This window comes from Dipteris shenzhenensis, chromosome 23 (genome assembly GCF_047967505.1).
Source record: "Dipteris shenzhenensis isolate YYH24624 ecotype China chromosome 23, Dip_SZ_1.0, whole genome shotgun sequence".
Classification (NCBI taxonomy): domain Eukaryota; kingdom Viridiplantae; phylum Streptophyta; class Polypodiopsida; order Gleicheniales; family Dipteridaceae; genus Dipteris; species Dipteris shenzhenensis.
In genome coordinates, this window is record NC_141618.1 from 11,129,324 (window position 1) to 11,154,970 (window position 25,647).

General features: G+C 47.3%; 1 protein-coding gene across 1 annotated transcript in view; it reads right to left on the bottom strand.

Moving 5' to 3' along the window:
- Positions 1-25,647, bottom strand: part of LOC147886979 (uncharacterized) — an 874,612-nt gene that overhangs the window by 188,283 nt on the left and 660,682 nt on the right. The window contains exon 29 of the mRNA XM_087394085.1: positions 4,900-5,197. Within this exon, the coding sequence (XP_087250211.1) occupies positions 4,900-5,197 (298 nt within the window). The remainder of the gene's footprint in view (positions 1-4,899; positions 5,198-25,647) is intronic.

Consider the following 25,647-nt stretch of genomic DNA (forward strand, 5'->3'; position numbering starts at 1 on the left):
ACCTACTGCTGCTGTCAGCTCGTCTAGGCCCAACTGTCTAAAGACGTCCCTCCAAACCCGGACCGAGCGCGCAGGCCCACTCGCCCAGATCGCCCATGGGATATGGGATCTCTCTCCAAGCTGGCGACCTGTATCATCTGTCACCTGGCTGCTCCAAATCAGGGTTGTCTGTCCATCTCCTCTTGGCAGCTGGGGGGGACCTGGGAGAGGCTGTGCCACAGCTTCCTCCAGACCGAGAGGAGGCTGTGGAGGAAGGGGGAGCGGGGCTGGTTCAGCAGGGCTGAAGTGAAAATCCACCGGATAGAAGGCTGCCAATCACCCCCTCTCTGGGGGGTACACGCGGGGGGTACACGCGCTGAGACCCGGCTGAAGCAAGAGCTTCCACGTCTGCCCTCCTGGGGTCAGACCGCGGATGACTAGCTTGCCAAGTAGTGCCTGACTTTGAAGTTCTGGATCTATGATGCCAAGACCGCCCTCTGTCTGGGGGGGAGAATGACCGTCTGCCAGGCGACCTGGGCTCTAGTGGTGCTGGAACCGTCTGAGCCAGACCAAAGAAAGTTTCGCACCAGTCTCCTCAGCTGGGCTACGCACGATCACGAGAAGCACCAATAGGAGGCCACATACCAAGCGATGGCTAGAAGGACCTGATTGACCACAAGGGCCCTGCTTGCCAGAGATAGCCGGGCCGTGCTCCAGAAGGCTAGCTTCTGTCGTATGGAAGCTAGGACCGGTAGGAACTGCTGAGCCGGCGTGGTATCCAGCCCTACCTGGAAGCCCAGGTAGCGTGTCATCTGTCCTCTAGGGATCCAGCGAAACCCCAAGAAAATACCCTAGTGCGAGCTGGCTCCAGGATCCGTAAGAAAACCAACTGACTTATGCCAGTTTATTTTTGCCCCATCGGCTAGGCAAAAAACCTCTAGAGATAGTCTCACTTGCTCCAGTGACTCAATATCATCCTGCACATACAGGGCCGTGTCGTCTGCATACTCGGAGTCCAGAAGTTCTACATCATCCCTGATAGGGAGGCGCATCCCACGAAGACCAGTGGTACAGGCTCGTAGGAAGTGAGCCATGGCCTCCGCAAAGAAGAGGAAGAGGTAGGGCGCAAGCGGGCAGCCCTGACGTACCGAGCGCTCGAGGGTGAATCTCTCCCCCATCCTGCCACCGATGATAACCCGACTAGAGGCTGATTTGTAGAGGCTAGCAATACCTCTAATCCACTCGTCCGGGAAACCAAACCGAGAAAGTGTGCCCTCCAAGAAGGACTAGTCTACCCTGTCATACGCCTTCCCAAAGTCAAGGAGGAGTATGGCTAGGTGCTGCTGGCCACTATGCTGGGCCCACTCTGTCACCTCTGAGAACGTGAAGACGTTGTCCAAAATACTGCGATCCTGGACAAAACTAGTATGGGTGTCGTGGATCCGGTCATGTAGCAGGGGGCGAATGCGGCTACTGATCATCTTGGCGAGGATTTTGTAGGCAGTGGGAAGGAGGGTGATAGGGCGCCACTGTCTGATCTCCTGACGGTCCCCCCCTTTGGGGATGAGGCAAATCAAGCCTGACGCAAGGCTCTCTGGCATCTATCCGCTGGAAAAGATATGCTGGAAGGCTGCGAGCAGGGGTTGGTGGATCTGCTCCCAAAAGGCGGTGAAGAAAGCTCTAGAGAGCCCATCCTCACCTGGGCATTTCTGCCCATCAATATCTCTCACAGCATCCTGCATCTCTGAAACGATGAGCGGGGCGAGAAGGGCCTCACTCATGCTAGGCTGCACGAATGTCGGCGTATGCCTCCACACCTCCTCCCTACAGCGGTGGGCACGAGGGTCTGGGGGCTCCTGCTGGAACAGGGATATATAGAAATCTGTCGCCAAGTCCCTGACCTCGTGTCCTGACACAACCATCTTGCGCCCTAAGAGAGCGGATCTGCTCCCCTGCTGACCTCTAGCCATGAGTCCTGAAGAACTCTCTGCACATCCTGTCACCTTTCCTAGCCCAAAAGGACTTGGAAGCGTGGAACGAGAACTTTGAATGCCTCTGGGTGATCTCCTCTAACATGGCTCGGGCTCTAACCTCCTATCGTCTGAGCTCCTCGGAGCTTGGAGAAGACTGTTGCATCTGCTGAATCAAGGCAAGGTCTCGCCTGAGGCCCCTCTCCTTTGCCCACCACTGCTGCCTAACCCGAATCGCCTCCTGCTGGCAGATGAGACTAGACTCGGCAAGGACCTGCGATACCTGAGCTGCCATATCCCCCAGGGGGTCCCAATCCCGCTCCCACAGGTCCACTATCTTGCTGCGAACCTCTGCTCTGGAATAGATGGAGTCTGGGATCTGGCACGTGCGGGGAGGTAAGGAGTGAGAGGTTGAGTCCAGGACTAGGATGATTGGGGCATGGTCAGAAAGGGTCGTCCCTGGAACCACCCCTGACTCTCCACCTCTGCCTATCGCCCAATCATTGACATAGAAACGGTCCAACCGCTCCAAAAGTCTGCGTCCCTCCCTCCTGTAACCACAAGAGAAGTCCAAGCTCCCTGGCCACTTGCAAAAGGAGGGCTCTCTCCAACTGTCACGACCTCCCACGGCAAACAAAAAGGAGTCCCACTCCGACTGCTCCACCTGAGCTATACCGAGGAACTCTGGGCCCCGTCCCTGCTGATCCTCTAGAGCCTCAAGGTTGTTGAAATCCCCGCCTACAATCCAAGAATCCATCTCTGGCAATCAGTCTGTCAAGGAGCTCCAGAAAGCGGCTCTCCGTCTCAGGTCGGTCGGGGCATAGATATTGAGGATGCCAATGCGGGATCCCTCAATATTTAGGCCCACCCAAAGCGCTCGTCCTAGGATCAAGGTGCCAAAACCGCACACATGCTGTACAAGAGGAGCGTTGATGGAGGTACAGATAGCTCCGCTCCTCCCCTGCTTGCCAATCGAAGGTTCCCAGTAGGTGTGGGAGCGCCCTGTGAGGACCTTCCCACACTTACTGGTCTGAGAAGCCGAAAGCTTGTGTTCCTGTAATAGGAGCACATCTACCCTTCCCACCAAAGCTGGCTGGAGCTCCTGTTTGAGCACCATCTTCCTGGAGCCACGGGTTCTAGATGAGTGGAACCCGTTGACGTTCCAAGAGATAATGCGTATACGCATGAAGAGGAGAGATGGGCCGCAAACAACTGTCTGCTTGCGGTTGATGTCGAGGTGGTCGGAGGATGTCCGGTGTGCAGACGAAGGCGCTTCTGTGAGGGTTTCGAGGGTGAGGCCGGATCATGTGACCCACCCTCTAAAACCTTCAGCAGAGGGGAAAGGCCCTTCGTCCCATGGTGGTAAGCTCTCTCTAACCAACTCGAAGCCTCAGCCAGAGAGATACTATAGAAGCCCGCTACCTCTGAGGTCCTCCAAGGGCAGAGCCCTTCCACGTATATCCACTCCAAAGGCGGACGAATGATGACCAAAAGACGGAAGCGTTTGGCGCCGCGGCGCCATCTCAGATGAACGTCTCCCTCCTTCCACTGCTGCTGAAGAAGCTTCGCTGCTCTGCTACCAATCCAATCCTGTACCTGCTCCTGGGACTGATCACAAATCGTCTCCCAAACATTTTCATTTGTCCTTGGTAAAGCCGCAAGCATCCAGTCCCTAGGTGGGACGGGACATGTGATAGAGTGGTGGAGCTCTCAAACTCCACATACTTTTGCAATTGCAACAACTCATCTTTTGAAAAGGTACATCTTCGCGGCTGGTGGAAGTGGTCGAGGATTTTCTAGATGGTTTGCCATTCGTCAATTGAGGGTGGAAGGCCAATTCAAACAATTGAAAAATTTCTCAGTTGCTTGTATAAGGTTGAAGGGAGAAGGGAGGGGCTGAGAGGGGAGGCTGGGAGGAGGGGTGGGGCAAAGAGAGGGAGAAAAGATAAGAGGCTGAAAGGGGGGGGGGGACCTCAGAAAAGGGGAGAGAATGAGAGAGGGGGGGGGGGGGGGGGGCTAAGAGGAGGGGAGAAGCTGAGAGAGAGGTGAGGGGAGGGGAGGGGTTGAGAGGTTAGGGAAGGAGCTGAGGTGAAGTAAAGAGCTCAGAGGGAGGTGAGGGGAGCAGCTGAGAAGGGAGGCAAATGGAGCAGCAGAGGGAGGAAGATGGAGCAGAAGAGGGAGGCAGAAATGTAACAGAGGGAGATAGCAGGTGGCAGGATCAGCAAGTAGGGGTTAGCAAGGAGGTGGGGTGCAAGCAGTGGGCAGGGAGGGCAGGATAGAGGTAGGAAGGGACAGGGAAGAGGCACGGAAGCAGGGGGCGACAGGGAGTTGCTGTTGATTGTAGTCATTTGTTAATATGAGTGGCATATGAAAAGAACTCCATTTTTGTTATCTTGTGTGAGCTCCCTCCCTAGATGGCCAAAACTACTCCCCAAGGTCCAGCTGAATCTCTCAAATCGGATGGCACTCCCAATTTTTGGACTTTTTATTTTTTGACCACAGGTTATTTAACGGCGGCGGCAGGTAAGAAATGTTTTTTTAAAATATTGTCAACATGCATAAGGTTGAGATCTTTATTCTCCATGGACAACTTGTTCATGTAAAAGCCATTTTGAATTTAAAGTTATTTGTAAATATTGATTTAATTTGAATATAATTGCTATTTTCAAGATATTGTATATCAAAGAGATGACCAAAAGTCAGTGTTAGGATACATTTAAGGTAAAAATATTTATGTTCTGAAACATCCCCATGTGCTTTCCATTTATCCAAACCATGTATGCTCATGGAATGGAGCATAAGCACTTAAGCTGTTTTCCCCCCCATGAAAAGTACTTCTATTAAGTATGAAAAAATCCCCAAAAGCAAGTGCTCAAGGCAAGAGTACTCCTATGGTATTTAAGCTGTGTAGCTATCAATACCATAGGATTTCCAAAAAGGGAAATATTACCTTGAGATCCTCTTGCCATTCAGTCAAACCATAAATTTTGGTGATTTGCACTTGAAAGATATTGAATCCGGCCATATAGGTGGCTAATTTAGTTAATGATTGCCGACCAACGCCTCCAACACCAACTAGTAAAGCATTACCAAATGGTTGTCTAATGATGCGACTGATACGCAAGATGTGTTGTGCAGCATAAGAAAAGAGAACAAGTGTCATGGGAGACTTTGTCTGAGCATTATACTCGTTCAAGCTCTCTTCAATATATGTAAGAAGCCTTTTTTGATCAAATATTTCTTCATATCTGGATGAATTAAAAAACTTGCAAGAACCTTGTTAATAATAAAATCTAAGTCTAAGTAGTTTGCTTAGTATTTTTCAGTAAATCATAATATGTTTGATCTGGTTAACATGGTACAGAAACTAAAAATAAAATTTGAAGTACGAGAGGTGCAAGAAGTTTTCATGTTCCAAGATTTGACAAAAATGAAGAGTATGTGATACAATTGGTGTCAAGATAGTTGTTTTTTTTCCCTGTGAAATAGACTTTTATTAAGTAGGAGGGTAATGGCCAAGAGCAAAATACTCAAAGCACAAATACATCATGCAAGGATAAAAAACAAGTGGACATATATAAAGATATGCAAACCGTGAAAGAAACCAACACTGTGGCTGAAAGTGCCTGCCAAGTCAGTAAGAAGATCTTTCTTTAGTGTTGTGATGAACGAGCTGAGCTCCCTTCTCGCCTTCCCCCTTCTTTCCTTCTTTCACCCTGCTTCTGCCCTTCTGCCCCCCCCCTCCCGCCTCCTCATGTGCCTCCTCTCACTCCGTTTCTGCCCCTTTTTCCCACCACCTTTTGCTCTTTCTGCCCTCCTGTAGCCTGTTTTTTGCTGGTCGCCTGGGTTATTTACAGCATTGGAGCCTTGGCAGCGTTTAAGCTCTTCTTGGAGCTTCCTAGCAGCCCCCCTCTGGTTCACGGCATCCTTCTAGCAGTACTGTTCCAAAGGCCTCTTTTCAGCCACGTGTCAGCTCTGGAACTGCTGGTGCAGCTTCAGCAGCTGTTTTCGATTGAAAAAGTATGCCCTGGCAGCTCCCGTGCTGCTTGTGGAGCCTTCCTTTCTGTTCAAGCTGGAGCTCAAGAAATAGAGCATATGTGCAGGTATCCAGAGCACGAGGACTCAAGGTAATCTCACACAAGGTTCAATAGAAGCAATTTCAAGAACACTCAACTCCCTTACCAATCCTCAAATGCCCACTAAACTTTTGACGTGCCCAAAAAAGTAGATGATAGTATTTCAAAGGAGAAAAGACAAACCACAACTGCATCTGTCTGACAGCAACAACCGTGTATCTCCCTACCTGTAATAGCTCTTTTAAAAAAACAATTCACAGCCAGGAGCCATGTTTGAGAAGCGCATGCGAACGCATAACCTTTCTGAAGCAACAAACGAAGCTCATTCTTGAGCAAAATACATCTTCTCCACTACCATCATGCTGATAAGAGTCCGTACAAACAATAGTGGTCTGCCCATACATTAGATCACAACCATTCCTGAAACCGGATCTTCTTCGAGCTGCTCATGGCCAATGAGCGTAGACCATTGGGAAACAAGGCCCTCTATCAGATTTCTCGACCAACAAGGGAGCCTTAACTTGTGCTTGCACGAGCCCTGCAAGTTGCTTGCATCAAGGAACAGGAACCACACGTGATCAAAAGCTGCTCCTGTAACTAGTTGCGACACCAAGCAAGTAGCCTGGCTCTTCAATCAGGACCGTACTCCAGCACCCTCAACACCGTCATCTAAGCCTCCAAAAGCCAGTGCCTACACCCACCTGCCTTCAATGCAGCAGCTCGTCAAAAGGCCAGCTAGCACACATAGCTTTTTTCAAACCAAAACAGCTCCCTCTATCTTCAGCCCTGGAGCTCCTGCATACGTATAGCCTACACCTCACAAACACACCCCTCGATTGCTCCTCTTCCACGGTTCTTGTCTGGAACGATCTCTCTTGCGTGTCTCCCTAGAATGATCCAGAAATTGCTCTCTTTCCTCTTCAATCCAAAATCTGGAACTCTCCTTCAATCCTATCACCATGTACCATCACCAACTCCACAATCTAGAAGCAGGAGAATCACGTAGCCATCTCGCATGCAAAATGCGTGTCATCCTGATTTGCAGCCACATCACCATATTGATGTACCACTCTCCCAACCTCTTCCCCACAATACAGAACACCACTCATGACAATATGAACACTTGGCAAAGGACTACTATGATGGACATATGTCATCCACAATCAACACCGTGACACATTGGATGCCATGTGCTCTGGAGTGCCTGGCACATCCACATTGCATCTCATCATCTCCCACCTAAAGCCATGCAAAATTCATTCATAAGCTCAAAGAGAATGTTTACATCAAAGCATAGAGTCTCTTGATAAGAGGTGCTCACAAAACTCAAGACAATCACTATTTGGCTATGTGAAAAACCTAAGTGCCTACCCACAAGCTTGCATTAAGTAGAAAAAACTATCTGTAACACAACAAATCAACTAACTCACTTCTGAACCCTGGTCCCTTATCACTTACCAACTCCAAGGGTACTCCAAATCTACAGCAGATATCTTCATGTACAAACTTGCAAACTTCTTTAGCATTCACTGCACGGACTGCTCGTGCCTCTGCCCATCTTGAAAGATAATCTTCTACTGTAAGGAGATAACATTTCCTCCTTACTGTCACTGGTAGTGGACCAATTACATCTATTCCCCATTTCTCAAAAATATTATAAGCAATGATTACATTTCTCAATTCAGGAAGCAACACCCTTTTTCCCATTTGTTGACATTGTAGACATGATCTACACCAATGTTGGATATCTCTCTGGAGTGAAGGCCACACATACCCTTCCATTAAGATCTTCCTGAGCATGGTCTTAAGAGCAAAGTGCCCTCCACATATCCCTTCATGATTGGACTTCAAAATGTGAATTACCTCCTCTTGCCATGGAACTCTCCTGAGCACTAGATCAGATCCCTTCATATAAAGTACATCACCAATGAGACAATAAGGCTCACATGCCTTCACAAATCTATGCCTCTTTCCTTTCGGGACTTCTTCTGAAACTCTACCTGTCAAAAGGAAACTTTCCTCCTTTGGTAGAGACTCTCTCCTTTATATGAAGGATCTTGAATCTTGACTGCACAAACCTATACTTCCTTTTTGCTACAAGCAGCATCATGAGCTCTTGATTCTTACTTCTATCTACATACTGGAGTATCCATTTATCAGCGTACTTTAATAGTTTTTTTACAGCTACAACCCAATTCTTTAAGTGCTAATGCTTAGTCTTCCAAATCCCCAATATCTATTTCACAACCAGCAGAGAATCTCCCCTAATTATAAGTCTTTTTATTCCCATCTTCATGCAATTCTGCAAACCTTCAAACAGAGCTGAATATTCAGCTTCATTGTTACTGCCCACATTCAACTCCAAACCTATTTGAAGCACCATTTCACCTTGAGGATCATAAATCACAAAACCCCCAGTAGCTTTGTTTAAGATTTTCTTAAAAGAGCCATAAAAAAAGAGTACAAAATTGTCCTCCAAAATCTGCTCCTGCATTTTCTCCTTCTTCTCATCAACTTCTTTAACTGAGATTGGCTTCTCTTTATATGTAAGCAAATCTGCAAGCGTTGCACGAGTATCTTTAACCAAGAAAGAGAAAGAGTACTCTTGCAATTCTGTTATCCACATGATCATACTACGAGAAAGTGCCATATTATTCAACAATTGAGGCAATAAATTATGAGGATAACCTATATCAGAATACTTCTTCTCAGCCTCATTCTTTACTCTGCTTGCAAAATATACCAGTCTCATGTATCTAGATTGCTCACCTTGTTGTAACAATATTGCTCCTAATGCATCACTCCCAACTGAAGGATTTACATAGATGGCTTTGTAAAGTCCGATGTTAGGAAATGGAGTCAAGTTGAGTCAATTTTGGTTTGTTTGTTTGAGTCCTAGTGTGAGTTTTAGTCTAGTGTGTCCTATGGATGCCACGTGTCACATTGGGAGTTATCTCATATGCATTGATACTCAAATGTGTGTGTGTGTGCTCTATAAGAGCTGTACTTGTCACTTGTCACATCAATAAAGTATCAAGCCTACAAGCTCTTTGGTCTACATATGAGTACTTCTATTTTGTTCATTGCTCTTGCTATTTGATTTCCATTTCATTATGTCTCTCTTTTAGTATCATTATCTCTCTCCCTAGCCTACCCTCTTTCTCTCTCTCTATCTCCCTCTCCACCATGCACCTTCATGTGGTATCAGAGCCTCCTTTCCTACCTTCCCTTCTCCATGCTCAATCTAGAGGATGAGGGAAGGCCGCGAATGGAAGCCATCCTCTCCTCCATGATTAAGCTCCCTTCCACTCCTTTCTCCCCATCTTGTTCTCTTCTCACCCTTAGCCTCTCTATGAGCTGCTCTTCTTCCACAAATTCAAGCTTGGAGTTGCTGCCATTGGTGAAGCTGTTGGTCTTGGAGCTCTTCATCGCAAAAACTTCACTCTAGACCCCTTTCTCAACAAGTTTGTGGCCTCTCTACCATAGCCGCCACACTGTTTTGGACAATTTAGGGTTTGGTTGAGGTCATTTTTCAGCTGCCACCTATAGTCGCCCACCTCTATTGTTGCTGGACGACACTCTAAACAACAAATCCAGTAGTGAAATCTTAGAAAAACAATCAAAACTGTGTTTTTTGACCTAATAGTCGAGTTTTGAAATTTCAGGTTGGATACTCATTATTTTTTGGGACTTTCATGATCAAAGGGCTCCTGAGTGTTGCTAGGACACTTTCCTGCAACAAATTTTGAAAAGCCCTAAATTTTTAGAGAAACCCCAATTTCGAGAATTTAGGGTTTTTCTGACTTTGGCATAATTGGAGCCTTTGACATGTAATTTTTTTGGGATTTTCTAAAATTGATGTAATTTCATTACTATTTGGTACATTCATTTGGGTGTTTTGCCTCCTTTGGGCATAATTACTCAAGTTTGAGGCTCTGGTGACTCACATCACGACATTTTGAGAGTCATCATGTGATTGCTCCTTGTAGCTGCTCCCATTGCCGACATCGACATGTCATTTGGGGCATTCTCGCCATATTCTTCAGTGACATAGATGTGCACTCTGATGTGCAACAACTACTTGGGATCATTTACAGGTTCTTTGCCCTTGCTATGCATAAAATGAATCAAATATATTTTTATTTTCTATGATTGGGGTCAATAAAGATTCTCTACCTTGAGTAGTTCCTCTAAAATGAAAGTTTGAGGTGTCAATAAAGGTTCTCAGCCTTGGATAGTCCTCTTAAAATGATGTATTGATTTTATATTTGTCATGTGTGGCTCCATGTCCCTCATTAGTCCTTGGAGGGGGATGTATTGTGGGAGCCATGTATTGGCTTTGATAGGTCTATTTATCAAATCTGGCATGTGAGTTCTAGGATGTTGGTGCATTAGTCTCCTAGACCTCTGAGTTGGTCAAGCATCCATTAATGATGACCCTCTGAGTCTATACCATGCTCACTAGCCTCTAAGCTAGCATGGGAGCCATGTCTAGTTCTAGACCATCATTGCCCAGTTCAATGACCGTCATTGTCATGTTCTGTTCTTGGTTCCATTCCAATAGTCACTCACCTTCCTCCATGGGGGGTTGTATCTGAGGGGGGGGTTCCTAACACTTCCGGAAGTGTTACCGGAGGCCTAGGGCCACTGGTGTGAGGAGCAAGTAAGCGAGGGCCACTGGTGTCACCGAGGGTGCATGCAGAAAAATGTTGTCAACCATGGAACACATGAAAAAAATGGTGTCGCTGAAGATGCGAGCGAGTGCAAGAGCTGCAAGAGTGACTCAAGGCCTAGCGAAACGAAGTTACAAGAGCCATCCCTCAACATGAACACAAGAGAACTCAAGCCACATAACACAAGGACCGTTATACCAAGTGAAGGGGGATGAGGAGGGAAATACACGGGATGAAGGGAAGCTACAGTTGTGAACAGAGAGGGGGAGAAACATAGTATTCAGAGTAGAAGAAAAATACATCAGTAGTACACCACAACGTTACACTAGGAGAGCTCACCCAAAACCTCCCTCTCACTCTCCTATTCCCCTTACAATCATAGAATGCCATCTCCCTCCTTTCCCCATCCCCTTCATCCCCTCCGCTCTCGTGGAGGGTCCCTCTCTCTCGCTGAAAATCTCATTTCCTCCCTCCCATTGGTGGTGGCTCTTGGTCCCTTAGCCATTCCACCCCTAGGATTCTTCATGGCTTCAACCACTTCTGACTTGCCAGCCTCCTCCCAATTGGTGATATGACTACCCCATGTGCACCTCTCTATGCACCTCTCTGATACCCCATGTGCACCTCCCTATGCACTGCTTAGCCCTCTGACTGCTGGTGTGCATTTATCTTCTCCATGTGAGCTCTTGGGCTGGCTGCCCCTGCACCACCATTGCACCACCATTGACATAGTTTTGACAAGTGGGCTCACAAGAGATCTCGTCAGAGTACGCAAGTGACCACGGTTATTTCTATCTCTAGTTGACATAGTTGTCATGGTGACATTGCGGTCACCTTGTTCGCTCACCGACACAGTTGTCATCTAGCCAACTCGCTGACATGGTTGTCATCTGGTAGCCATCTGTCATAGTTGTCACCCTAGTTAGCTCGTTAACATGGTTGTCATTTGATCACCTGTCTGACATAGTTGTCACCCTAGTCAACTGTCTGACATAGTTGTCACTCGATGACATGGTTGTCATCTGGACATCTCCCTGACATAGTTGTCACTTGGTTGGACCGGTGACATGGTTGTCATCTAGACAGCTCCGTGACATAGTTGTCACCTAGTCGGCTTGAATTTGAATGCTTGAACTTGAATGTCTGCAACAGTTTCCCCCGCCACTATCATTCACCGTCCCGGTGAATGGGGGTGAATGGATTATGCAGAGGCCAAGCTTGTGAAGGAGGGTACAATGTTGTGAATTTAAAAAAATATAAAAATATAAAAAAATTACAAGAGCTCGTGGCCCTATAGCACCAAACAGAATAAAACAATGTTTCACGGCCTGATAGAGGAAACATTAGCTGAAATAAAAGAGAATGCAGAGTAAATCATGGTCTTACAGTAGATAAAAACCACTCAAGATCAAAAGATGACATCATGCTAATCATGCCATGTAGTAGTAAGGTCCATGTACATCACCGAGAAAAAGACCATACATCTCCGAAGAAGAAAGACATGTCCAGGAGCAGCAGCTTGTTGGATCATGAGAGCGGTAGACCAAAAATGCTATGTACCAAAGTGAGAGCTCGATCCAAGGAACCAAAAGTGAGAGCTCGATCCAAGGAAACAGTAAACCAAAAACTGCTAGATACAAAAGTGGGAGCGCTCCAAAAGGAAGGTCAAGCTGCACACTAAGGGAGCCTCAAGGAGCTGCCGATCCTCTTGATCGTGTATCGTCCTACTTTCCTCCTCAATGGTGTCCATGATATTCCTTAAGTTCTCATACTTCACCTTGTACCGATGATAGGCTGACCTGTAATGATCATGGCGCGATTGGAAAGGGCAACCTCATCTTGCAGAGAGGAAAGGTTTTGCTGCAGGGATTGATGTGATGTCTCAAGGGAGGCATTGTAGGCTGTCATGTCTGCAAGCTGTGTTTTGACCTCGCTGATCTGACTTTCAGCGGTCGCGTGCTCCGATGTATGGCACTCCTGGAGCCTAGCATGCTCTTCTTGCAAAGCTGTAGGCTGAGATGTGAGTGTCTGTCTCTCATTTTCCCAATCCTCCTGCTCCATGCGGTGTTGACCTTGAACTCATCTCTGTCTTTGTGCCAAAGAGCCTCCTTTGTTGCAAGTTGTGACTCCCATCCCCGCTACTGTGTGCGCATGAGGCTCTCATACGCTGTGTATGCCCCGTGGAATTGAGAAGCGCTGCGCCAAAGTGATTGAATGTGTCGTCGAGGATCCTCTGTGCCATGTGGATGGAGCGCTTCGCCCAAGCATAGCGGTCCCCATACCTCAACCTGTCTGCTTTTTCTAGGATCCCACCAAATTCCTCAAAAACTCTTGCCATGGCGCGATCTTCCAACTTGTCCAAATCCTCCACCGTGGCGAGGGCATCCAAACTAAGCACGCATGTAGGAGCTGTAGATCTGAGGGCGCCAGTAGACAAGGCATTGCGCAACGGAATGGTCACAACCTGGTCAACATCCTCTTCCTCCACATCCACGGGAGAGCGTGTGCGCTTGAGCTCACGAAGGATTTTGTCGTAATCTTGATTCTGTGCCTCCCACTGTGCATCAATAGAGAATGAATGTTTCGAGGATGCTGCAATATAGTGGTCCAACATGTCATTTGCTTTGAGAGGAGCATAGTCAGCTTCAAGGGGCAAGGAAGTGGCCGCAAAAACACGTGGACCTACTCGAGGTGGAGTTGTGTTAGGTGGTCCCATATGATGTCGTCGAGGAGGAAGAACTATTGGAGCTAAGGACTTGACAATGAAAGAGGGAGCCTGCTATCCTGAGAAAGAGGAAACCTGCTGTCCTAAGGAAGTGAAGAGAGGGAACTGGCTGTCCGGAGAGAGAGGGAACCTACTGTCCTGATGGGGGACCGGGCTGATGTCACCGAGGGGGGAGAGAAGGAGCCGGATGTCCTGATGAGGGAGCAATCACCCTACTGAGAGGAGAGCGAAGGCCCAATGCCAACGAGAGATCGAAACCCCCAGATTCCTGAGATAATGGTGTCCTGTACAAAGAGGGTACCTCCATAGAACTAAAGTATGGTATGGAAAGCGGAAGGAACTGGTCCGTGGAGGCCATGGGAGCTGTAGAATCATCATGGATGCAGGCCATGGGAGCTGCAGAATCATCATGGATGGAGGTGGCGATGATGGGATAACTAACTGTACATACAGGTGAAGGAATGCGCATCGCCTCGGTTCCTGATCCTATGCCCACGGAAAGTACTGGTAGCACCTGGCTCCCTAATTCCACTGTAGGAGTATCTGGGGCATCGACCACCTGCTGCTGAGACACCCCAGTAGTGGAAGAAGTGGGGGCTATCGAAGGGGAGAGATGGTGAGGAGGGGATGGAGGACGGGAGGGAGGGGGAGGGGTAATGGTAGGAGGGAGAGTAGGGAAGTAAGATGGAATAGTGGGGGAAACCGAAGAGGTGGAAGGAACAATAAGTGAGGATGATGAGGGAGTGGGAGTGGCAATAGTTGTCAAAGATGCAGAGGTCGAAGGTGAACGGAGAGGCCGTGTCAGAGGGGAAGGGCACGCTGCACTCCACTGATGCAAAAAGTACGTGAGATGGGGCCCACATGTGCAAGTGTGTGTACCTTGACGCTTGCCGACTGTACTTCGAAAGGAGGAGCAGAAGAATGCAGCAAAGTTGTACGGTTGAGTGATGAAGAGGGCATTGAGGGCTGGCCGAATACCCTTCGTAATGAAAAAATGCCCTGGTGCAGAATATATGCACGAAAAGAAGTAACGGGTGATGACTGCTTCCTTGCTTGTAGCATCTATTGCTTTACGACACTCGTGTCCCCTCCATTGAGATTTGCACTGTGCAAGGAAGGAAAGAAGCAACTGTGACTCCCCAAAAGCTGGCTGGACTGGGAGGGTGGGAAGCTGCAGGTAAGCAGACACTACAGCTGGTGTAAGAGTGTGTCATGAACCGAGGAACTCAAAGGTGTCGCTATCCGTGTCATAAGACCGGATGAAAGTCATGCACATCTTCCCATCCACCAAGGGAAAAACCACTTTGCCAGACTCTGTGAGGATAATGCCTCAATCTCCGAGGTGGACAAGACAGATGAGAGCGAGAGATTGGGATCGAGCAGAAGTTTGTATACCACCTTCACCCTAGAATGAGTTGATATGGGGCGAGAAGGGGAGGTGGGGTTGAGGGCCTGAGATCCTGCTGGAGGAGAGTGGTCCAAACCACCATGATCAGAACTAGATGCTGAAGCACTGTGAGAGGAGGTGGGTGAAGCCCGCTGTGAGGGATGGGCACGATCCTCATCCGAAATCACTGTGATGTCTGGTCGAGGGCGTTTCAGATGTGGAATGTCTTCAGGGGAGTTCCTACAAGCCGTGCCCTAGGAATCCTGCGTGGGAAGGGGAGAAGTAGGAAGAGGAGAAGACCCGAGGGTGGGATCCGAAGGAGCCTTGGAGCTCATCGTGGCATAGAAGGGAGTATCCTTCGATAGGCGAGGCTTGTACTTAGGACGTGATTGTGGCATGAACCTGCCTGGCAGAAGCTGCTTCGTGATGCACCAAATAACCAGGTGAAGGAAGGTGGGGCTGTCGATGCAGAGGTTTTTATTGTATGGTCACTCTAGCCTATATTGTCTCATTCCTACTTTGTTCTAAATTATTGTGAATAAGAAGTTTCTACATCTACACTAGCAAGATTTGTTTGATCCTTTGAATCTCTATCTCTTCTTCTTGAAAACTTGTTTGATGTAATGGAATCATTTGCCTTTCCATTTCACATTGTAGCTCTTATGCTGCCATACTGGCAAACAATTTGGACAATTATTGGAAATTTTGACTATGATATTTTATGATTTGAAATGTGGGATTAACTTGTTTGTATTGTTTATACAATTGTATCCCGTGCATCCATGTTACATCGTGTCCTCTATCTTGATTGTCAATTTTGTTGTAGCATTTTAGTAGATTTGTTGTGTATCTATGTCAATTGTCCACGTTTGGAAGTGGTCAGGGGGAAATTGACTGTACCACACATCCGCGGCATCCTCCAATGACGAGGAAAATATGTGAAGGAACGCTTCATTCTCCACAGCTTTAGCTCTACATGCTGTAAGGAATTTCCTCACATGAGCTTCCGCATCCTCGTGGAGGTGGCCTTTGAACTTTTGAGTCTTCACGTGGACCTTGTTGAGTAGATCGAGAAGTCTAACTCTGTTTGCAGGATTGAGAACGGCCATCCCCACCCGAGAGGCTGAAGCAGATGCAAGTGTTGGAGGGAGTCCCCATGGAGCGGTAATGAATGTGGGTGTTCCAGAGGAGGAGACCATACTGACAACACCTCCTGTGGAGGACCACAATGGGGAAGTCAACACTGACGTAGCCATAGAGGAAGTGTACACAGATGGTACTGCATATGCAAAGGGTCTCGGTGTTGCAGAGGGAAAGGGTGAGAACATAGAAGACATGGGGGTTAAAGAGGATGGGAGAGCATTTGGGAAAGAGAGAGACAGAGTTGAAGTCATGGATGAGTAGGCAGTAGGGAAGGAAGGGGGTGGTGGAAAAGGCAGCACTGATGTGGATGGAAAGGGAGATGAAACCATCATGGCAGGTAAAGGCATGGCCGAAGCAAAAGTACCCCCGAGTGGGATAGATGTGGAAGAAGGATTAGCTAGGAGCCCGGAGCTATGCATAACAGATGAGGTAGCAGCTTGTCTAGGAGTCACCACTCCGACAGAAGAGGTGGTTGATGAAGACATCGTTGCAAGATGAGGAGCGGGGCTGCCTTGACATTTATCAGTCCCTGAGGAGCCCTCGTCCTTCGTACCCTCTTCTTTCACTTGTTCTCCGCTTTGCACTTCTTCTTCTCCATAGTCCGGAGCTGACCACCGGGGTTCCCGTTGATCCAAGTCAATGAGAGTGTCGATGAAGTTACTTGCTTTGGCTACTGCTCTAATGGGCTCACTTTGTGCTCACGTTGAGGACTTCACGAACTTCCGTCGCACCTAATGCTTCTTGTACCGAGTTTGGTTTGCCGGAAGTCTTTTCTCCACTCTCCTCAAGTACCTCCTAGTCCTCTCACTAGCTCCTTCAAATGTTTCAGAACTACTCGGCATAAGACCTCTCTCTAGGACCCTAGAGCACCACTTCACTTGTGCTACTCAACACCAGCAGTGTCCCACCGTGATTGCCATAAACTGTCTGAGGGGGGGGGTTCCTAACACTTCCGGAAGTGTTACCGGAGGCCTAGGGCCACTGGTGTGAGGAGCAAGTAAGTGAGGGTCACTGGTGTCACCGAGGGTGCATGCAGAACAATGTTGTCAACAATGGAACACATGAAAACAATGGTGTCGCCGAAGGTGCGAGCGAGTGCAAGAGGTGCAAGAGTGATGCAAGGCCTAGCGAAACGAAGTTACAAGAGCCATCCCTCAGCATGAAAATAAGAGAACTCAAGCCACATAACACAAGGACTGTTATACCAAGTGAAGGGGGATGAGGAGGGAAATACACGGGATGAAGGGAAGCTACAGTTGTGAAAAGAGAGGGGGAGAAACATAGTATTCAGAGAAGAAGAAAAGTACATCAGCAGTACACCACAACGTTACACTAGGAGAGCTCACCCATAACCTCCCTCTCACTCTCCTATTCCCCTTACAAGAATGCCATCTCCCTCCTTTCCCCATCCCCTTCATCCCCTCCGCTCTTGTGGAGGGTCCCCTCTCTCGCGCTGAAAATCTCATTTCCTCCCTCCCATTGGTGGTGGCTCTCGGTCCCTTAGCCATTCCACCCCTAGGATTCTTCATGGCTTCAACCACTTCTGACTTGCCAACCTCCTCCCAATTGGTGATATGATTACCCCATGTGCACCTCTCTGTGCACCTCCCTATGCACCGCTTATCCCTTTGATTGACTGACTGCTGGTGTGCATTTATCTTCTCCATGTGAGCTCTTGGGCTGGCTGCCCCTGCACCACCATTGCAGCACCATTGACATAGTTCTGACAGGTTGGCTCACGAGAGATCTCGCCGGAGTACGCAAGTGACCACAGTTATTTCTATCTCTAGTTGACATAGTTGTCACCTGCTGGTTGACATGGTGACATTGCGGTCACTTGCGTACTCTAGCGACATGGTTGTCATCTGGCCATCTCACTGACATGGTTGTCATCTGGTAGCCGTCTGTCATAGTTGTCAACCTGGTCAGCTCATTGACATGGTTGTCATCTGATCAGCGGTCTGACATAGTTGTGACCCTGGTCAACTGTCTGACATAGTTGTCACCCGGTGACATGGTTGTCATCTAGACAGCTCCCTGACATAGTTGTCACCTAGTCAGACCGGTGACATGGTTGTCATTTGGACAGCTCCGTGACATGCTTGTCACCTGGTCAGCTTGGTTTGAATTTGAATGCTTGAACTTGAATATCTGCAACAGGTTGTTAGGAAATGGAGTCAAATTGAGTCAGTTTTGGTTTGTTCGAGTAAGTCCTAGTGTGAGTTTTAGTCTAGTGTGTCCTATGGATGCCACGTGTCACATTGGGAGTCATCCCATATGCATTGGTACTCATATGTGTGTGTGTCTGTGCTCTATATAAGAGCTGTACTTTTCTCTTGTCACATCAATCAAGTATCAAGCCTACAAGCTCTTTGGTCTACATGTGAGTACTTTCATTTTGTTCCTTGCTTTTGCTATTTCATTTCCATTTTATTGTGTCTCTCTTTGAGTATCGTTATCTCTCTCCCTAGCCTACCCTCTCTCTCTCTCTCTCCCTCTCCACCATGCATCCGGTGCCTTCACACAAGTCACATTTCCAAGTATTCCTTTCACAGACTCAAAGACTTCCTCAAGTCCAATGCAAAGGCACACTTTTCATAGCTTGCTGAAGTGGATAAAGAATATAAAGCATACAAATAAACCTTGACAAGTATTTTACCTTCTGAAGAAAAGTATGTGACTGCTGTGTGTTTTTTGGTGATGCCAATGTTACAAGAGCCTTAATCTTGTCACCTAGCATGGCTCAGCTAGCATGGGAGCCATGTCTAGTTCTAGACCGTCATTGCCCAGTTCGATGACCATCATTGTCATGTTGTATTCTTCGTTCCATTCCAGTAGTCACTCACCTTTCCTCCATGGGGGGTTGTTAAGAAATGGAGTCAAATTGAGTCAGTTTTGGTTTCTTCGAGTGAGTCCTAGTGTGAGTTTTAGTCTAGTGTGTCCTATGGATGCCGCCACGTGTCACATTGGGAGTTATCCCATATGCATTGGTACTCATATGTGTGTGTGCGGATGTGTGTGTGGGTGAGTGTGATGGCGAGCTCAGCCCCTCCCTCACCCGTCCCTGTACCTTGCCCGCAACCTGCTACTGCTGCTGCTGCGCCTGCATACGTACCCCATTTGTCAGCCCCTGTACATCTTCCTTGTGCACTTGCCCCTTCCTTTGCCCCTATGCAGACCGTACCTGCTGTACGGTCATCTGTACAAGCTCCCCCCTCCGTACAGGTTCCTTTACCCGTTCTTTTTCCTTCTTCTGTACATCCTCCCATGTCCGTACAGCTAGATTCTGTACCAAATTTGTCTTCCCTTCTGTCTCTGCAGCATTTTGCTCTTCTCACATTGGGTCTTGTACAGCCTTTTCCTGATGTCTCTTCCTCCCCTCTTCCTGCTGCTCTGACAGATGGCTCTTTCGTTTTCTCTGCTTCAGTCCCCCCTTCTGCCTCTGCTCCTCCTGCACGTGTCTTCTTTCGACGGAAGCGTGGTGGTTTGCCTCCTTCCACCTTGGTTAAATCGGCAAAGTTGGATATCGCAGATGGTCCTTCGTCTTCCCTTCAACTGGACCTTCTTCGCCAGATGTGTTTTGCATCTATCACAGATGTTCCTTCATCGGGTTCACAGCTTGTTTTTTCTTTGGACTCTGCCCTTTTGGTTTCCGCTCTTTAACAAGCTCAGCAGTTTGGGTTCTGTCTCTACTTTATGGGCAAGCTTTTATCTGCAGCTCAACTTCGTTGTTGGGCTGAAGTTGCAGTGGGTCAAGATTGCCTTTTCTCCTTTGTCTTTCTGGGCAAAGGTTTTTATTATGCCCACTACTCTTGGACTGATGTGGTGGAGCGATTTGTCAGTCGTGTTGGTATTCATGGGGCTGGTTTCTTTGCTTATGTGATGCCCTGGGATCCACTATTTGATCCGTCTGCCTCTCTTCTGGCTCACTGTCCGGTCTGGATTACCCTCCTCAAAGCGTTGCCTTTACCTCTTCTTCAGCATCTTCCTACTCTTGCAGCTTTTTTCGGGAGGCCTCTACATGTCCCGAGACAGGAGTTTTTGTAGGCTACTCGGGATGTTCGCCTTTGTATTTTATGGGATATGATGCAGCCCGTGCCCTCTACTCTGGATCTTGATTCGAGATTTGCTCATCCGATGCAGGCTGCATTTTGCCTCTTTTCCTACAGCATGTTATCAGTGCCCGCAGGTTGGTCATTTTGCACGTGCTTCCATGACCACTTCTCCTTCTTCAACAGTAAAGTTTACTCTTCCTTCTCCTCCGGTTTCTGTGCTAAGGCTTTACTAGATAAGCCTTCTTTTACTGCTCCAAAGCATTACTGGAGGAAGGTAGAAAAATCACAGGTTAATCTTTCTCTTGCTAAAGAAGTTCAGGATCTGACTCCCGTTGAGCATCATTAGCCTCCTCTAGATATGGATGTGTCCCTTGCAGAGGGGATCATACAGGATGCTGCACATGCTCTTTCTCAGGTTGATCCTCGAAGTGAAGCTGAAATGCCGAGTCCTGCTTTATCAGATGCAGCTCTTTCGTCGGAGGATATAGATGTTGATCTAGCTCCTTTGCCTCTGATGCTTGTGCCAGAGTCTTCTTCTGTTCGGGATGTAGAAGTGCCTTTTTTACTGGAATCTTTTCATCCCATGTTACAACAAGTTTTTGACCCTGTGATTTAGAAATTTCGGGTACCAGACTATATCAAGAAGAATCACAAGGGCAAAAAACAACTGGTTTTTATTAATGGTGTAGTTTCATCACTGCATCAGTTTTTACAGAGCAATAATTTGAAGCTGGAGGAGGTTGTGTTTAATCCTCCTCCAGCTTGATATGTAACTTTTTACTTGGCTGCCTCATGACTTTTGCTCTAAGGCTTTACTCGTAAATTTTTTTCTTATACTTATTTGGTGGGTTTTTACCTCTTTTTGAGGTTTCCCACACAGAAATATAAAATTTCACTATTAAAAAAAAGTGTGTGCTCTATATAGAGCTGTACTTCACATCAATCAAGTATCAAGCCTACAAGCTCTTTGGTCTACATGTGAGTACTTTCATTTTGTTCCTTGCTCTTGCTATTTCATTTCCATTTCATTATGTCTCTCTTTGAGTATCATTATCTCTCTCCCTAGCCTACCCTCTCTCTCCCTCTCCCTCTCCACCATGCACCTTCATCCGGTGCCTTCACACAAGTCACATTTCCAAGTATTCCTTTCACAGACTCAAAGACTTCCTCAAGTCCAATGCAAAGGCACACTTTTCACAGCTTGCTGAAGTGGATAAAGAATATAAAGCATACAAATAAACCTTGACAAGTATTTTACCTTCTGAAGAAAAGTATGTGACTGCTGTGTGTTTTTTGGTGATCACTATATACACAAATATCATCAATAAAATCTTTATAGAACCTGTCAAGAAACAGAGCAAGTACTTCATCGGTGTTCTCCAGGAGGTGAGAAGGGGCATTTTTCAAACCAAAAGGCATCTTCCTGTAGCTGAAACATCCCCAAGGAGTAATAAAAGTTGTCTTAACCTGATCTTTTGGAGCTATTTCCATCTAGAAGTACCTTGAATATCCATCGCAAAGGCTATACATTTGATGGCCTGCAATTCTATCCAGAATATCATCCATGTAGGGCAGCTGATTCGTAAATCAGCTCCATTTAGGTTTCACTGTGGATTCTATTGACATTCCTTTTATTTAGGAACACAACATGGATGCCAGACATTGTGCGAATTCAACAAACTATTTTCTGGTCACACTTTTTAGTCGCTTGCTTTGGGCACTAGGGGAGGAACTTGTATTTCAGTTTCTGCTTTCCCCATAGCCTTCTCTGATGTGTGCGTATTCTCTACATCTGAGGAGTACATGCTGAGACATAGTAGAGAGAGAGTTTCACAGGTGGTTGACTCAAAGGGCTGATCCCACTTGTCCTCGATGTCATTCTGCAGAGGAGTCAGTGCGACATTGCCTTTGGGACTGCAGTCAGCAGGCAAGGACTGTTTGGAAAGGGGTTGCTCGGATACTCAGCAATTCCCCTTTCTTCATGACTTGGGGCTCGGTCGCATGGTTATCTCTTACCGGGCCCCAGGTGTTTTATGAGGGTGAGCTTCTTCTTGGGCACTCTCGGTCCGCCGGCAGGTGATAGAGCCCTGCTCTCTGCAGGATGTGCCACTTACTCCCTTCAGAGCTTCTCATGTTTCAGTGGACACCTCTTGGGAGATTTTGGCTAGCATTTCCTCTTGGCACATTTGGAGAGCCAGATGTACTGAGGCCTTGGATGGCACCCAGATACACCCATCACAGGTGTTCACGGGTATTTGGACTGACACGGTTCATACTTTGATAGCCATATGGGCTAGCATGCAGGGCCCCTCACGGGCAGCCTCTTCTAGAAGGACTATATTTCTTCGAGTTTGGAGGGGTTCTCCCTTTTTCTCGGAGGTTTCTACCGGATTGAGATGGCACTATCAGCCTCAATCCTTTCTTTTTGGCTCTTGAGCTTTTCGTGCATTGCATGATGTATCCCGTATGGAGCTTGCTCTGATGGTCTTTCTTTAATACTTAATAGAAGTCTCTTTTTGAAAAAAAAGAAAAAAAGGGGTTATACAGTGAGATCCTAATGCCATCTTGCGTGTAGATACTAATTTTTATAGCTCCCTACTCTCAGCAGATCTTGACACTATGGCTAGAGATGATGCCAGATATGCTACATGGAAATGTATTCACATGTTGGTGAAACTAGATTTGTGAGTCTTATTTGATGCATCTTTCACTAGTATGGAATTCAGGACTGCACTTCTTGTCCTTCCTCGGAGCAAATGTCCAGGTTTGGATGGGCTTAGGAGAAAGCTCCTCTTTTGGAAGCCAAACTGATCTTGCTTCTAGGGTGGTGGTTGTCAAACAAATTCTATTGACCATAGCATGGTTTGTTTGCTCTTGTTGGTGCCAGTGTAGAGATTGTATCACTCATCTTAAGAGGCCTATAAGGAATTTTCTATGGAGTGGACCAGATGGTACAACAGATTCTTTAACTAGGGTGGCTTGTGAGACCTTAATCCTTCCCACGAGGGAAGGGGGTCTCAATATCATAGATCTAGACTTGCAATGTAGGGCCTTGCTTTGCAAGATTGGGTAGGGGGACTTATGCCTGGGAAATAGCCATGGAAAATTTTCTTCAGTCAACTGGATACAGTCTTGTACACTTCTTCAGGTGAAGATTGGATGGATAGTACTAGATGGATCTTTACTTCATATGAGGTCTCCCTCATCTCCTCTTATGACTACTATCCTGAAAGTTTTGGCCAGTTTCAGGATTACTCTTCGAAGAATCCCCCCATCCTCTATGGAAGACATTGAGAGACAGCCCATCATGTGGAATGATATCATACTTGATGAGCATGGCAGACCACTCGAAACTTTTCATTATATGCAGTGGTCTAGATGAGGCCCTGCCTCTTCTGTGGGATCTTGAAAATCTTTCATAAATCTACTACAGGATCGGTGCAATTGGTAAGTCACCTTAGAGGAAGTCCAGGGACAATTCAGCAAATTGATGCAGCCATACCCATGGATTGGTTTGACACAGATGACAGGCCTATTTCTTGTTGCACTTGGATGAGGGCTTTCATGAGGACATGTATTCCAATTCATGCCATAGCACTATGACAGTCAGATAAGGATGCCTTGACCTTCAATGTTTTTTTTTTTTCCCACAAAAGAGACTTCTATTAAGTAAGAAAGAAACCCGCTAGAGCAAGCTTTGTGCGGAAATACACCATGCTAAGCATGTAATAAAAAACACCTCAGAGGAATGAGGTAGAAAGAAACCAAGGCTCAGGCTGAAAATGCCATCTCAACCATGTAGAAGTCTCAGCAAAGAAGGGAGAGTCTCTCCAATCTCTGAGAAAAGTAACTCTTCTAGACGAGGCTGCTCGAGATGATCCCTGCATGGTCGCCCAAATGGCCATCAGAGTGTGTATCGTATCTGTCCAAGTACTGGCCAAGATCTGAGAAGGGTGAACCTGAGAACCCTCCAAAGCCTCAGTGCATCAGGCTCTCCAAATGTGCCATGCTGCAATGCTAGCTAGGATCTCCCATGGAGAGTCGACCGAGGAGTGAGCAGCCCTGAAAAGAGTGGCCGGAACATCCTCTAGAGAGCACAACTCCACAAGGTGTCGTCGGATGTGAAGAGCCCAAGAGGAATCAAGCCTCTAAAAAAATACCTAGGGCTATGAAAGAGTAAGCCAAGCCACTGATCCCCAGGTCATATAGAAAGGTAGGCGAACAAAAGTGCTGAAAAGTCTTGCAATCCCCTTCCATATGATTCTCGCCTGTCTGCAATCCGAAAGGCAGTGCTGTATTGTCTCCAAAGCAGAAAGGCAGCGAGGGCAAGAAGGGTCAGCTCCGAACTTGGACCTCCAATGGTTTACAGCTATCCCACCATGAACAGAAGGCCAAAAGAAGAGAGTGATTTTTCTATTTCGGTGGGATTTCCAGAGTCTCTACCAAAAAAATTTCTGCGAGTCAGTAGGAATCTGAAAGTTCTCCCAATCATGAGCTCTGGTGGGCCTCCAACCCCTACAGCTGAGCTAGAATTTCCTGGCATTACTGACCGTGTAACAAAAGAAGGGGATGCCCTTCTCTCGGTGCCCTTCATCTATCCATTCCCATTCCCCAGGGTCCCACTGCAAAATTAATTGGGACACCTCCATAGAGCCACAGCCTCCATGAGCCAAGGGCGAGAAGAAGCGGGTCAGGATCCAAGTACCACTGTGAAAGAGAGCCATGCTCCATAAAGCCCACTATCCTGACTGGCTGAAACAGTACCTCCAACAAGATATTGTATATGGATCTGGACAGCCTGCCCCCCGAAGAAACATCAAATACTAAGGCATCCTCATGTGGGTCAAGAAAAGCAATCACTTGTAAAGGAACTCCCAATCTGGAAAATGCCCCCATCCAGGTGGAGCAAGTAATAGGCATGTCATCTGTGTCCACCCAATCCAAGGGCAAGGCTGCATCAATCTGTTGGACTCTCCTTGCACTCCCTCTGAGATTAAGAACCATCTGGGCCTATTGGTCTGCAGAAAGCTTCCTGAAGGCTTTCCATGCTCTCACTGTAGATGCAGGGCCCCTCTCCCATCTTGGCCACTGCATGTAAGGAGAAGCTCCAAGTGGTTTGCCAAGCTCATCCAAAATCCTGTCATTCCACATGATAGGCTGCCTTTCAATCTCTTCACGGGTGGATGGGGGAATCCTGCGACGAGTACTCCTGAAGCTGGCCCATGCTTTCAGGATAGCAACCATAAGAGGAGAAGAGGGAAACCTGAGGTGGGCTGTGGTGAAAATCCATCTAGTACTGTGTGTCCAATCCTCTCCTGAAGTGGGCATGCAAGACTGTATGCATATGATAAAAAAATCCTTCCAAGGCTCTTGCCCTGGCATAAGCCCTCTCACAATGAACTTGCAGAGCACTGTAGATCTGGGTCAATGATATTCAAACCCCCTTCTCTTGTAGGAAGAATCAAGGTCTCCCAAGCCACCCTAGCTGTAACATCAGTTGTGCCATCTAGACCACTCCATAAAAAGTTTCGTACAGGCCTCTTAAGCTGAGTGATACAATCCCTAGAGTGGCACCAACAAGAGCATACAAACCATGCTGTGGCTAGAAGAACCTGGTTAACCACCACCACCCTGGAGGC